We start from the raw sequence: 14,260 nt of genomic DNA, 5'->3' as shown, positions 1-14,260 counted from the left end.
GGAGGTGGTTCGGTGGATAGAGCACTGGGCCTGGGGTCAGGAAGACCAGAGTTCAAATTCAGCCTCAGCTACTTACTTAGCAGTGTGTCTCTGGTCAATTCACTTAATCTCAGTTTTCTCAAGTGTGAAATAAGGAATGATAATATCTTCCAGAGTTGTTTTGAGGATAAAATGAGACACTATTTGTAAAATAGCTTGCAAACCTTAAAGTGATATATATATTAGGTATATAATTTCCTATTAGCTATTGTGATCCTATGAGTAGGATGACCTATAAGGTCTCTCTTAGTTCCAAAATTATAATCCTGCAAGATATTAATTAGCTCTGATTCATGCTCAAGGAAGAAAGCTTTTAAGTGAAAATAAAAAACACTTGGCTAATGCCTTAACTGAGGATAAGGGAATTTAAATATCAGACTTTTCTAAATCTTCAGTTTGTTTTCCTTCCTCATGAAAGAGTTAATGGGCTTGTACCTCCTCTTTACAGGAAATTGCACATACGTTTGCTTTGGCGGGTCAGATAAATAAACTCCTCCATGTGTTTTGAATGATTGCATGATATGCAAATAAGTTGAAATAAGGCAATCCAGCTTTGCTCCAGCCAGCCAGAAGCATCAGTCAGCGCTGGGCTGCTGAGGAGTGCCTGCCCATCCAGAAGAATGGTAAGCTATGATGTTCCTTACCCATGGGAGTCTGGTTTTTTCGTGTCATGTTGGACCAGCAACTAGTGGCCTCCCTGGAAAAGTGGGTGGTTGGTGTTTTGGATAATGCATAAACCAGAGCCAGCTGGGCCAAATTCATTCCAAAAGGGGAGAAGAGGTTAACTCCAAGTGGCTGATGGTGAACATCTAAACTGTTTTCTGTCTTGAGGATTAATGTCAAAAGCACTGATCTCTCTAAAAACTAATGTTCCTTTAAAATAAAATTGCCAAAGCCTTGCTTCAGGTGACCAGTGATGTTAGTGGTCTCTGACAATGTTTGAAGAGCTTCAAATTTCACTCAAATCAGTAAGTGGAGTTACTGAAACAGCTTCCGTCATCCTGTAGGGGAATTACGGAGGACAAACAATGTTATGCTTGCTAGGAATATAACTTGTTCTGACAGTTGACTAGCAATATATATTGAAGAAGTGTTTGAAGATGATTGTTTATATCGCTGTTTGCATTTAATATGAATGTTATTTTATTTAATATTACTATGTATTATAAAGTCAAGGGAAAAGAAACGCAAGCATATTTTGAAAGGAAGAAGAAAACCTCCCAATGTATCGAAGAACTTAAACCCCTCTGTTTTCCAAAAAATGTGACCTAAGATGCCATATGAACATATGTATAAGGTGTCACATGATTATTTGTAAAAACAATAATAAATATTATATCAGAGCATAGAATATTAATGTTTTAATTCTTTGGTGTAGGATGCTATTTGAACAACAAATGCAAAATGATCAAAACCTTAATGGTTTTTCTTTCCCTGAGCATTCAGAAAGTTTTAATAATTGAAAACCTTATTAAATAGAAGCAGGTTTTTTTTTTAATTTTCAGCGGAGGCAATCTACCTTGTATTGCCAAGGAAGAACCTGCCTCAGGGTTCTTGGAGATTCTATAGATACAGTGCTTTGCAATTTTCAAAGTTCTATGTCAATGCCAGCTGTTATATTGTCATCATTATTATTGGTTTGGTTAACATAAAATGTTTTAACATACTGAGAAATTCCTAAATTGCTTATTCCAGTTTTACAAGTAAAATCTCAAATGTATTTGAAACAGTTGTAAATGTATTTTGTGAAATAAGAAACTTATCAGCTCATAGAAAAAAAGCCAGTGGGAAATTACAACATGAATGTGATACTGCGTGTTGCTCAAATTCCCCGAGGAGTCAGCTAAATAACTGCTGGCTTCTTTCACTGTTTAACCCATTTATGTGAACATGACCCTACATAAAGCTTTGGAACTCAGGCACAGTTTGGAGACAGCTTGGAGGATTCAGGATTCCCCTTTCACTGCTGTTCTCCACCAACCATTAGAAGAGCCTCCGAAGGGAAATTTTGTAATTTAACCTGTAGCCTGGTTGTCACTGTTTCTGTTCATTTCTTAAAGCACTGAAGGTAGAAATCCAAGTGTAAATTCTTTATGGGAAAAGACCTTCTGATTCTATTATGTTGTTGCATAGAAAGAGAAGGGTCCTGGGAAGCATCTTTGGAGCCTGTAAAACATTTGCAAAACAACACTGCCAATGACCGTTGTTATCACCCACTATCTTTTGGTACCTAACGAACTAAATATTGAAGGTCCAAGGAGGCTTATCTTATCTTACAAGTGTTGACTTTAAGACTCTTGTCTTTGCAATCTCCCATCTATTAGAAGAAAACTAAAGAAAAGCAGCGTTGTCATACATTTATGGGCAAGGTAACAAATGCCAGGAGACAGAGCCAGCTGACCCTTTGTGACTTCTTCTAGCTTTGGTCTTTCCCATTGGAGAAGTCCAGGGAGAAAACTCCAACCCTCGGACATTCCCTTGCCTTTATCTCCCTAGGTTCACTGCTCATCTGGCTCCTAGTAACACTGACTTTTCCTGTTGCTATTATCCCTCTGGGGTAATGACTCTGCTTGCCCTCTATGTCTCACTTACACATTTAGGCAAGTTTGGAGAACGTACTGGGAGCAGAACACTAGGCACTCTAGCAAGAGGTGTAAGGGGAGGTGGGACCAGAGTGTTTATGGGGAGGATGGCGGGAGGGAGGAGAGAGGAGGCTCACGTGGGCATAAAATAAATGTGAGTCCTTTTCTAAAAGGGCCTTCAAGTATAATAATTTTTCACTTTGGTACACGAAATAAATTTTGTTTAAAGCCAACCCACCAAAATATGAATCACATGTTCATTTCTTAAAGAGACTTTTTAAAGCAACCTTATAATGCTAACTTTTATTTTTTTCCATCTCCAAATATCGATCTGCTCTCCCCTCCTACTTAGGGATCATCCCTTGAAACAAAGGATAAACAAATAGAAAAAAAAAAAAAAGCACTTAACAAAACTAGACCAGGCTGGCTCAGTCTGATGCAGCGTTCCACACCAGCCACATTTCACCTCTCCAAATAAGGGAGGGAAGCGAATTGTCCTATCTCTTCTCTAAGGCCAAGCTCAGTCATTGCCATTATATCACACTCAGTCTGTTTGTTCTTTCCATTTATAGTGTTGCAATAATGGGCATATTTTCCTGATTATTTTCCTCTATATTAGTTCTTATAGGTCTTCACCCACTTTTCTGAATTCTTCAGAACTGCCATTTCTTAAGGTCTTGGAATATTCAATTTCATTTTCCTGGCATAATTTACCTTACTGTTCTCCATTTGATTGGTATCTACTTTGTTTCCAGTTTTTTTTTTGTTTTTTGGTTTTTTGGTTTTTTTTGCTGCTGTTGATAAAGGACTACTATGAATATTTTTGGTGCATATGGAACCATTATTTCTGTCTTTGAGCCCCTGAGGGTAGATACACAAATGATTCCTAAAGTCTCAGTGTGGTATTAAACCTTAAATAGCTTAAAATCACACTAAGACTTTTGGGTCACTGTGTATAAACACACATACATGTATTTACATATGTATGTATATATACATATGTGTATATTTATGTATGTAGGTATACAGGATGATTCAAAAGTCAGTATCGTTTTAAGCTATTAATATATACGTATAAACATGTACACACACATTTACATGTGTGTATGTGCTTCTGTGTGTATATATGTACAGCAGTAGGATCTCTAGGCCAAAGGGCATGGGCATTGTAGTCACTTTTTTTTTTTTTATTTTTAACATAATTCCAAGTTCTTCTCCAAAATGGTTCTTCTAACAAAATGTTTAGCATTATCAAATGATTCAGCATCAAAACAAATAAGATGTTTTGGGTGACAATGCCACGAAAGGAGAAGCAGTGACATCTGCTTTGATACTACTTCTTCAGGACCATGGATTCTTTCCATCTCACTTGGAGCTAAAAGCCGCCATGTATATTATTTTCCCCATTAGAATGTGAGCTCTTGGAGAGAAGAATCATTGTACTTTTCTACCTTTATCTCCACTGCTTTTCACATAGTAAGTGTTTAAGAAATGCTTCATTCAAAATGCTCTAAATCACCATTGATTAGAGAAATGCAAATTAAAACAACTCTGAGGTACTACCTCACACTGTCAGATTGACCAATAGAATTGTAAAGGAAAAGGATAAATGTTGGAGAAGATGCGGGAAAATTGGAACACTAACGCATTGTTGGTGGAATTGTGAACTGATCTAACTATTCTGGGGAGCATTTTGGAACTATGCCCAAAAGACTATAAAACAATACATACCATTTGATTCAGCCATACCGTTACTAGGTCTGTATCCCAAAGAGATCATAAAGAATAGAAAAGGATGGAGCCAAGATGGCGGAGTAGAAACACACAAATACACTAGCTCCAAACCCACAGCCCATGAAATATCTGTAGTAAAGAGCTGCCAATAAATTCGGGAGCAGGAGAAGCCACATAACAGCAGAGTGGATAAGATTTCTGTTCCAGAGGGACCTGCAAACCTCTCGCAAAAGGTCCGTTATGCTGCGGATGCGGAGCCCAGCCCAGCCCTGCCGCAGCCATGGCACCGAGAGGAGCAGATCTGAGCGAACTTCAGGGACGGGATCTCCAGTGGCTGCGCGGTTCCGTCTACCCACAGGTGACGGGGGTCGGTGAGAAGGTCTCTTTGGTGGGTCAAGAGGGGAGTGGGGTGCCCCCATACTCAGGCCCCCTTGGGAGGCAACAGCGGAGGCAGGAGCAGACCAAGGCTCCCCAAGGGGGCAGGAGCCTGGATCCATTGTTGAAGGTCTCTGCATAAACCCCCTGAGGGAACTGAGCCTGTGAGGTGGCCCTGCCCCCACCTGAGCACCTGAACTTAATCTCACACTGAATAGCAGCCCTGCCCCCACCCAAAGCCCTGAGGCTGGAAAGCAGCATTTGAGTCTCAGATCCCAAGCTCTGGCTGGGAGGATCTGGAGGAGAGGTGGGTGTGAGGAGAATATTCAGAGGTCAAGTCACTGGCTGGGAAAATGCCCAGAAAATGGAAAAAAACCAAGACTATAGAGGGTTACTTTCTTGGTGAGCAGGTTTCTCCTCCCCTCCTTTCTGATGAGGAAGAGCAGTGTTCACCATCAGGGGAAGACACGGAAGTCAGTGCTTCTACATCCCAGCCCACTCAATGGGATCAGTTCTGGGAAAAGGTCATAAAGAGCTCAAAAAATTTTCAAAATTATGCTAGAGAGGTGGAGGAAAAACTGGGACGAGCAATAAAAGACTTGCAAGCAAAGTATGAACAGCAGATCAGCTCCCTGCTAAAGGAGACCCCAAAAAATGCTGAAGAAAATAACACCCTGAAAAATAGGCTAACTCAATTGGCAAAGGAGGTTCAAGAAGCCAATGAGGAGAAGAATGCTTTCAAAAGCAGAATTAGCCAAATGGAAAAGGAGATTCAAAAGCTCACTGAAAAAAATAGTTCTTTCAAAATTAGAATGGAACAGATGGAGGCTAATGACTTTATGAAAAACCAAGAAATCACAAAACAAAAACAAAAGAATGAAAAAATGGAAGATAATGTGAAATATCTCATTGGAAAAACAACTGACCTGGAAAACAGATCCAGGAGACACAATTTAAAAATTATGGGCCTACCTGAAAGCCATGATCAAGAAAAGAGCCTAGACATCATCTTTCATGAAATTATCAAGGAAAACTGCCCTGACATTCTAGAACCAGATGGCAAAATAAATATTGAAAGAATCCACCGATCACCACCTGAAAAAGATCCAAAAAGAGAAACTCCTAGGAATATTGTGGCCAAATTCCAGAATTCGAAGGTCAAGGAGAAAATATTGCAAGCAGCTAGAAAGAAACAATTCAAGTACTGTGGAAATACAATCAGGATAACACAAGATCTAGCAGCTTCTACATTAAGGGATCAAAGGGCATGGAATAAGATATTCCAGAAGTCAAAGGAACTAGGACTAAAACCAAGAATCACCTACCCAGCAAAACTGAGTATAATACTTCAGGGGAAAAATTGGTCTTTCAATGAAATAGAGAACTTTCAAGCATTCTTGATGAAAAGACCAGAGCTAAAAAGAAAATTTGACTTTCAAACACAAGAATGAAGAGAACCATGAAAAGGTAAACAGCAAAGAGAAGTCATAAGGGACTTATAAAAATTGAACTGTTTACATCCCTACATGGAAAGACAATATTAGTAACTCTTGAAACTATTCAGTATCTGGGTACTTGGTGGGATTACACATACACACATGCACACGCACACACTCATAGAGACAGAGTGCACAGAGTGAATTGAATAGGATGGGGTCATATCTTAAAAAAAAAAATGAAATCAAGCAGTGAGAGAGAAATATATGGGAGGAGAAAGGGAGAAATGGAATGGGGCAAATTATCTCTCATAAAAGAGGCAAGCAAAAGATTTTTTTAGTTTGGGGAAAAAGAGGGGAGGTGAGAGAAAAACATGAAGTTTACTCTCATCACATTCCACTAAAGGAAGGAATAAAATGCACACTCATTTTGGTATGAAAACCTATCTTACAATACAGGAAGGTGGGGGACAAGGGGATAAACAGGGTGGGGGGGATGATGGAAGGGAGGGCATGGGGAGGAGGGTACAATTTGAGGTCGACACTCACAGGGAGGGACAGGATCAAAAGAGAGAATAGAAGTAATGGGGGACAGGATAGGATGGAGGGAAATATAGTTAGTCTTATACAACACAACTATTATGGAAGTCATTTGCAAAACTACACAGATTTGGCTTATATTGAATTGCTTGCCTTCCAAAGGGAGGGGGTGGGGAGGGAGGGAGGAAAAGAAGTTGGAACTCAAAGTTTTAGGAATAACTGTCAAGTACTGTTCTTGCCACTAGGAAATAAGAAATACAGGTAAAGGGTATAGAAAGTTATTTGGCCCAACAGGACAGAGGAGAGGATGGAGACAAGGGCAGAGAGGAATGATGGAGGAGAGAGCGCAGTGGTGATGGGGGCAATTGGAATGCTCGGTGTTTTGGGGTGGGGGGAGGGGACAAGGGGGAAGAAAATTTGGAGCCCAAACATTCTGTGAAAATGAATGTTAAAAGTGAAATAAATAAATAAATTTATTTAAAAAAAAATAATAGAAAAAGACCAACATGTACAAAAATATATTAGCTCCTTTTGTGGTGGCAAAAAATTAGAAATTAAGCTATGTCCATCAGTCGGGGAGTGTCTGAAAAAGTTGTGGTATGTAAATGGAATGGGATACTATTGTTCTTTAAGAAATGATGGAAAGACAAATTTCAGAAAAACCTGGAAAGTCTCACATGAACTGATGCTGAGTGAAGTGAACAGAATCAGGAGAACAAGGTACTCAGTAACAGTAACATTGTGCAGTGATCAATTATGATGGACTTAGCTCTTCTCAGAAATACAGTGATTCAAGACAATTCCGAAAGACTCATAACGGAAAATGGTATTCACATCCAGAGAAAGAACTATGGAGTCTGAATGCAAATCAAAGCATACTATGTTCATTTTTTTGTTGTCTTTTTTTCTTTCTCATGCTTTCCCCCTTTTGTTCTGATTCTTCTTCTACAACAATCCAATTGTCACCATCTTGGGGAGAGGGGAAGAAAAAGTTGAAACTCAAAATGTTACAAAAAAATGAATGTTGAAAACTATCTTTACATGTAATTGGAAAAAAAGATACTAATAAGTACAAAAAAAGGAAAAAAATAAAATGGTAAACTGAATTATAAAAAAAAATAAATACATTCAATGGTGGGACCAATTTGCAGTTCCACCAACAATGTACTTGTGATCATGAAAGATAATATATATGAAGGGCTTTCTGATTCTAAGGCTATAAAAATGAGTTATTACTACTGTAAATATTTTCAACCACCATGCCCAAGATGGCACTACTGAATTTGAGAACACTAGTGGATGGGTCTCTGGCTTGAATTTTGCATTTACCTGTGACTAGGGGACTCCTAACTGGGACATTTTGGAGGAAAAGGTAAGGGAAAATTTTGCATTTTTAGAAGACTTGGTTCTATTTCTGCTCAGGGGGTTGGGGGGGGTGCTTCCTAGCATGCTGGCTGTTACCCTCCACCTTGTCCCCATTTTTGAGGTCCCCACATGGTGGTCTGTGATCGCATGTAATTGATATAAGCAGATTCAGGAAAAAATCCCTCATTCTTCTTTGGGGGGCATGAAATAATTTTAAAATTATTTCTAGAAGCTGTATTTGTCTGATTATGCAAAGAAATCTGAATAAAGAAGCAACCAGGGGTACTTATGTGTTAGACTTACTCCTGGTGTGGTTTCCAGGAACTTTCTTCAAACTATGGAAATCATCTTTTCCAAACCTGACAAATGGGCTTATTTTGTGAAAGCTTCAGGATTAATGAAAACCAGAAACAACTAATTTTGCTTAATGTTTGCATTTATACATTTTTTCAGTAAATAAAACTCTCCACTTTATTTTTTGTTAATTTCCCAAAATACGAGGTTGAAGGAGTTGCCTGATTGTCCTTAAGCCTCAGAAGACTTTCAAAATAAGTTTTGAAAAGAAAATGTTATTGTTGACCTTGCAGTTAGTTAATTCAATACTAATGTTAAAACCAATAGCTAACATTTTCATAGCACCTTGAAATCAGGAAAACTCAAAGCACTGTATCTGTATATATTAATACATATATAGAAAATCATCTTATTTGGTCCTTGTCATCCCTGTGAAGGAGATACTATTATTATTTTCATTTTGCAATGAGAAAACTAAATCACAGAGAGGTTAGGTGACTTGCCTAGAGTCACACTTCAAGGAAGGGTTTTTGAATTTAGGAATTTCCCAATTTCAAATGTCAAACTTTCTACGCATGATATCTGTCTCAGTAATTTGAAGAAACACTTAAGTTCCTGTTATTAGCCACACACTGTTCTAGATGCAGAGACAGAAGCAAAAAGAAAATGTTCAAGCTCTCTAGAAACTTACAGTATACTGGTCAGAAACAACATATATACAGATGAGTAAATATGAAATATAGAGAATACAAAGTAATTAAATGAGGGAATCACCAAAAACCTCTTATAGGAGGTGCTCCTCAAACTGAGTCTCAAAAGAAGCTAGGGATTCCAATTTCAAGGTGAGACTGGAGACTATTCTAAGGATGGGGCTCAGCCTTTGCAAAGGCATAGAAGAGAATTACATAGCCTACTTTTGATGGAATGTAGATTGTGACTAATCTGAAACCAGTTTGAATTGGAGTGAGATTTGAAAGGTAGCACTCACAAGTTTGGTCTGCAAAGTCATTGCTTCTCAGGTAATTCAGGTAGTTACATGAAACAAGTACTTGGAGATTGGAAGATGACAGGTCATAGATTTATGAAACTGGAGAGGACCTTAACTACTTTGAGCCATTCACCTACAAGATGAGGAGGCTGAGTCAGAAAAGAGAAGTAACATCCAATTGATCTAGGCAATGAAAAGGGAGCTGGGTCTTGAGCTCAGGTCAGTTGACATAACTAGGAATGTTGGACCCTTGTGGGTGAAGTACATGTGAATGTTTGACCCAGAATGGACTGAAGACAAATATTTTCCAAAATACTTGTCTTTGCTTTTCAAAATCACATAAGGATGTAATTCTACCTGTTTCCTAGGAAGCAGGACGACAATGATTCAACTGTAGTGAGATGTTAGAATTTGTTTTGTTTTTGCTGAGGATATTGCTTACTTTTAAAATACACATTGGATCCCAGATTTAGAGCTAGAAGGGACTTCAGGCTACTTCAGCCCTCTCATTTTATGGATAAGGAAATGGAGGGCTAGAGAGTTTAAATCATTTCCCTAGGGTCACAGAAGCATTAAGGCTTGGTTCTATCACATGATTTTGGTCTCACAGAATAGAAATGTCATGATTTGTTCCTAATTTTTTTCTTCTTCTTCTTGCTCAGGATGAGAACAAAACTTGTGAGAAATGGCTAGGAGCAGAGGCAATTCTAGAAAAGGACTTTCTTTCTACCATCTATTCCATTGAGTTTGTGGTTGGCATCCTTGGGAACACAGCTGTTGTCTTGGGCTATCTCTTCTGTCTGAAAAACTGGAAAAGTGGCAACATTTACCTGTTTAATCTCTCCCTTTCTGACCTTGCCTTCCTGTGTACACTCCCCATGTTGGTGAGAGGGTATGCTAATGAGAAATGGACATATGGCAATATCCTGTGCATAAGTAACAGGTACTTACTCCATGCCAACTTGTACACAAGCATCCTTTTCCTTACATTTATCAGTATTGACCGGTACCTGCTGATGAGATTTCCCTTCCGAGAACATTTTCTGCAAAAGAAAGAAGTCTCTATCTTGATCTCGGTGGGCATCTGGATTTGTGTCACCCTTGAGCTTCTACCAATCCTCCTTTTCATCGAACCAACCACAGCAAACAATGGCACTACCTGTAATGACTATGCGAGTTCTGGAGATCCCAAACACAATCTTATCTATAGCGTGTGTCTGACCATGCTAGGGTTCCTCCTCCCACTCTTTGTCATGTGTTTCTTTTACCTGAAAATTGTTCTTTTCCTAAAGGAGAGAAGCAGACAATTCACTACGTCACTTCCCCTTGAGAAGCCTCTCAACTTGGTCATCATGGCCGTGGTGATATTCTCAGTTCTCTTTACCCCCTACCACATCATGCGGAATGTGAGAATAGCTTCCCGCCTTGAGATCTGGAAGCAGACAAAATGCACACAGGTCATCATCAACTCATTCTATATTTTGACCCGACCTTTGGCCTTTCTAAACAGTGTAATCAACCCTCTTTTCTATTTCCTGATGGGGGATCACTTCAGGGATATGATGGTCAATCAAATGAGGGTCTTCTTCAAATTCATTAGAAGGTGACCACACTAGTCTGCTGATGGCATGCTTCAAAGACATGTGGCGTTCTCCTTTCTTTGAGGTAATATGTTTTTGTTTCTCTGATAAGTCACATGGATTGTTGGCTTGTTTTGTTGACTCCCAGGTTCTTCTAAGAAGGCTTTAGCTCTGTTCCCTGAAATATGGATCAACTACCCTTATGTCTCCTTAAAATGTACACCTATCTTTTTTAATACCAACATATTTAGGTATGAGTCAAGGAACTCTACTGTCTCTGAAGAAATGATCGTAAATTGCCAATAGGGCAAAAGAAAGGCACATGGTGGTCAAGAGCTGGATACAACATATCAAGGAATGAGGAAGGAAGAGTGACATATGAATGTCATCATGGTGATAAATGATGGAAAAAAAGACAATGGGCTCCTCCTATGGAGAGAGCAGGGGTCCCATGTCCCCCATTAGTATCCTCATGAATCAAGATAATTTGACAATGCCCTCTCCTCCCTACTTCCCCAATACATTGGGTCACCTCTCGGCAGCAAACTTATGGGAACTACATAGGCTGTGCAGTCCAATCTCTATCACTAGAGAGAATGGCCATGTTAGTGAGATCACAGATGCATCAAAAGACTTGGATCAATGTGAAGAGAAGTTACTTCAGCAGATGTAGTGAGATGAATGTGTGGACAGATCGAACTGTGTGCAATTTACAATGTTTCCTTCAGTTATTGTTAAAAGGAAACTTCCTGTTCTATGAGGAAATTTATCAGCAGAGAAAAAGCACGTGAAGGCACTAAATTTTATGGATGGAAACACTGATAAATTGAGAAAAAAGTATAGTATTCGGGAAGGCAGAGAAAAATTTCTTGCCCTCCTCCAAAATCCTTTCACATTTCTATGGATACTTGTTATATGTTTATGTACATGTAGTAAACTCCCTGAGAGCAAGGCTTATTTCTTTTTTGGCTTTGTTTGCTTAGTACCTAACATGGTGAGGGATACATCTTAAGCTATGCCAAAGCTTAAAGTTCTACCAAGACTTTTGGACATTCAGTGTAGAAGGTGGTCAATAAATGCTTGTTAATTAATTCCGGGGTGTGTGATATGATATGTACATTAACTGTACTATGAAAATTCAGGAAGAAGCATCCCTTTCTCTTTCCTCTTATAGCCGCTACCCTGGAGTAGACCCTGGTTACATCCTACCTAGATCTCTGCAGGAGGTTTCCATTAGTCACTCCGTCTCAAATCTCTCCCCGCTCTAGGCCATCCTCCACTGAGCTGCCAAAGTTTCTCCTAAACCACAATTCTAGCCATGTCACACCCCCTACTCAAACTCCAATGGCTCCCTATACCTCCTTGACCAAATAGGGAATCCTCTGGCTTCCAAATCCCTTCACAACTTGGCCTTTCCTGTCTTCTTACACCTTCCTCCCTTCCATGGACTCTCCCATGGCAATGGCTCTGGCCTTCCTTTGCTTCCTTTCTTGCACAGGGCTTCATTCTGGGTCATCTCCAGTCATCCTGATGAATATCAGGTCACTGGATTCAGATGGCTCTGGAGGAGAAGTGAGGCTGGTGACCTGCACAGCCCTGTCTCACTCAAAACAAAGTCAAGTGCAAGTCATGTCATCGTTTCTCTGATGGCATGGTCTTCGGCACAGGGCACTCAAGTTTTTGGGAATACCTGTTCACTGCCTGGCTCCGTTTCAGATTCAGCTCAATTTCCACTTTCCACATCCTGTCCCTCCACAATGAGTCTCCCATTTACTGTGTGTCTATCTAGTGTGTACATGATCTTTTGTATGTTGTCTTCTCCATTAGAGTGGGAGCTCCCTGAGAGCAGGCATCATGATTTTACCTTCATTTATATCCAGGAACCTGTGACATAGTGCTTGGAACACAGCACTTCATAAATGCTTGTTACCTGGCTGACTCCTAGAAAATTTGAGAAGAGAAAGAACACTTAAATCTCATGCTGTAATAGTGACTTTGAAGAAGCCACCCTCCATCTGAACAGGGCTGTCCTTGACTTTTTTCCCCCAAGCCCACTTTTAGGATGTCAAAAAATAGGCAATTTCTTTTAAAGTTCCACTTTTTTCCCTCCTCAATAGCAGATGTGATGAAATAACTCAGGTGACTTTGATCCTCTCCAAGACCTATGATTGTGACCAGCAAAGAGCAAACTCACACCCTGCTTACCTGCCTCAAGAGCTGGCCACTAGCCTTCTGCGGATGAATGCCTACAAATAGCTCACATTCATTCAGCCCTTCAAGAATTTATCCAGAAGGTGATTAACTTAAATGAAGAAAGAAACATACATTTTCAAAAGTGGCCAATAGAGGAATTTGTTTTCCCTTTCCTATATGCTGGGGGATTTTTTAAAAATTTATTTTATGGGGAAGGTAGTGGGAGGGACAGACTAATTAAAAAGAAAAAAAAACAAAAGAACCAAGGGATATTGATGTTATAGTACAACACACTTAACTGAATATATTTTATTGCTATGCAATGGTACTGTTCAGAATTAACCCCCAGGGACTGGACCACATTGCCAAAGAGGACAGGTCATTTTGTGCCTAAAAAGAAGTATTTTTCTTCCTTATTGGCAGAGGACTGATATTGATATTATTGTTTTGAGGAATGAATGAGAAGTATGTTTTAGGAAGCTCAGTGGCACAGTGGATCGAGCACTCAGACTGGAGCCAGGAAGACTCATCTTCATGAGTTCAAATCCAGCATCAGACACTTAGTAACTGTGTGACCCTGGGCTAGCTGCTTAATCCTGTTTGCCTCAATTCCTCATCTATAAAATGATCTGGAAGAGGAAATGGCAAACCATTCCAGTATATTGCCAAGAGAACCCCAAATGGTGTCAGGAAGAGTTAGACAAGACTGAACAACAAATTTATTAGGGAAAAATGTGTTAAGTGCACAAGACTTTAAAGTGGGCACCATTTCTATTTTTAAATCATTGCATTGTTAAAGGTGCTTTTGTTGTGTAACAGTTAAAATAAACATTTTATTAAGCACCTACTACGTGCCTGACGCTGTACAATAAGCTGAGACTCCCCCAAGAGAAGGCAAACAGTCCCTGTTCTCTAGGAGTTTATAATCTAATGGGGTAGACAACATGTAAATCGCGACGTATATGTAAACAAGCTATAAACAGACAGCTGGAGAGATCCTTGGAAGACACTAAGGTTTAGGATGACTAGAAAAGGCTTGCTGTGGAGATGGGACTTTTGCTGAGATTTGGAACAAGCTGGGAATGCAGGGAACAGCCAGAAAAAATAAGTGGGGCCAGGAAGAAATGTGTCCTG

The 14,260-nt window shown here is 39.6% G+C and overlaps 1 protein-coding gene across 1 annotated transcript; it reads left to right on the top strand.

The window, feature by feature from the left end:
- The first annotated feature begins 492 nt into the window (after positions 1 to 492).
- On the top strand, positions 493 to 12,010 carry SUCNR1 (succinate receptor 1). Its single transcript, XM_072618710.1, has 2 exons — positions 493 to 662; positions 10,016 to 12,010. The coding sequence occupies exons 1-2, from the start codon at positions 660 to 662 to the stop codon at positions 10,958 to 10,960; spliced, it is 948 nt and encodes a 315-aa protein (XP_072474811.1). The 5' UTR covers positions 493 to 659; the 3' UTR covers positions 10,961 to 12,010.
- The last annotated feature ends 2,250 nt before the right edge of the window (positions 12,011 to 14,260 follow it).

The sequence above is a fragment of the Notamacropus eugenii genome, chromosome 6, assembly GCF_028372415.1.
Source record: "Notamacropus eugenii isolate mMacEug1 chromosome 6, mMacEug1.pri_v2, whole genome shotgun sequence".
NCBI lineage: Eukaryota > Metazoa > Chordata > Mammalia > Diprotodontia > Macropodidae > Notamacropus > Notamacropus eugenii.
The sequence above is the reverse complement of the archived record's forward strand: the minus strand, read 5'-3'. Positions and strand labels throughout refer to the sequence as shown.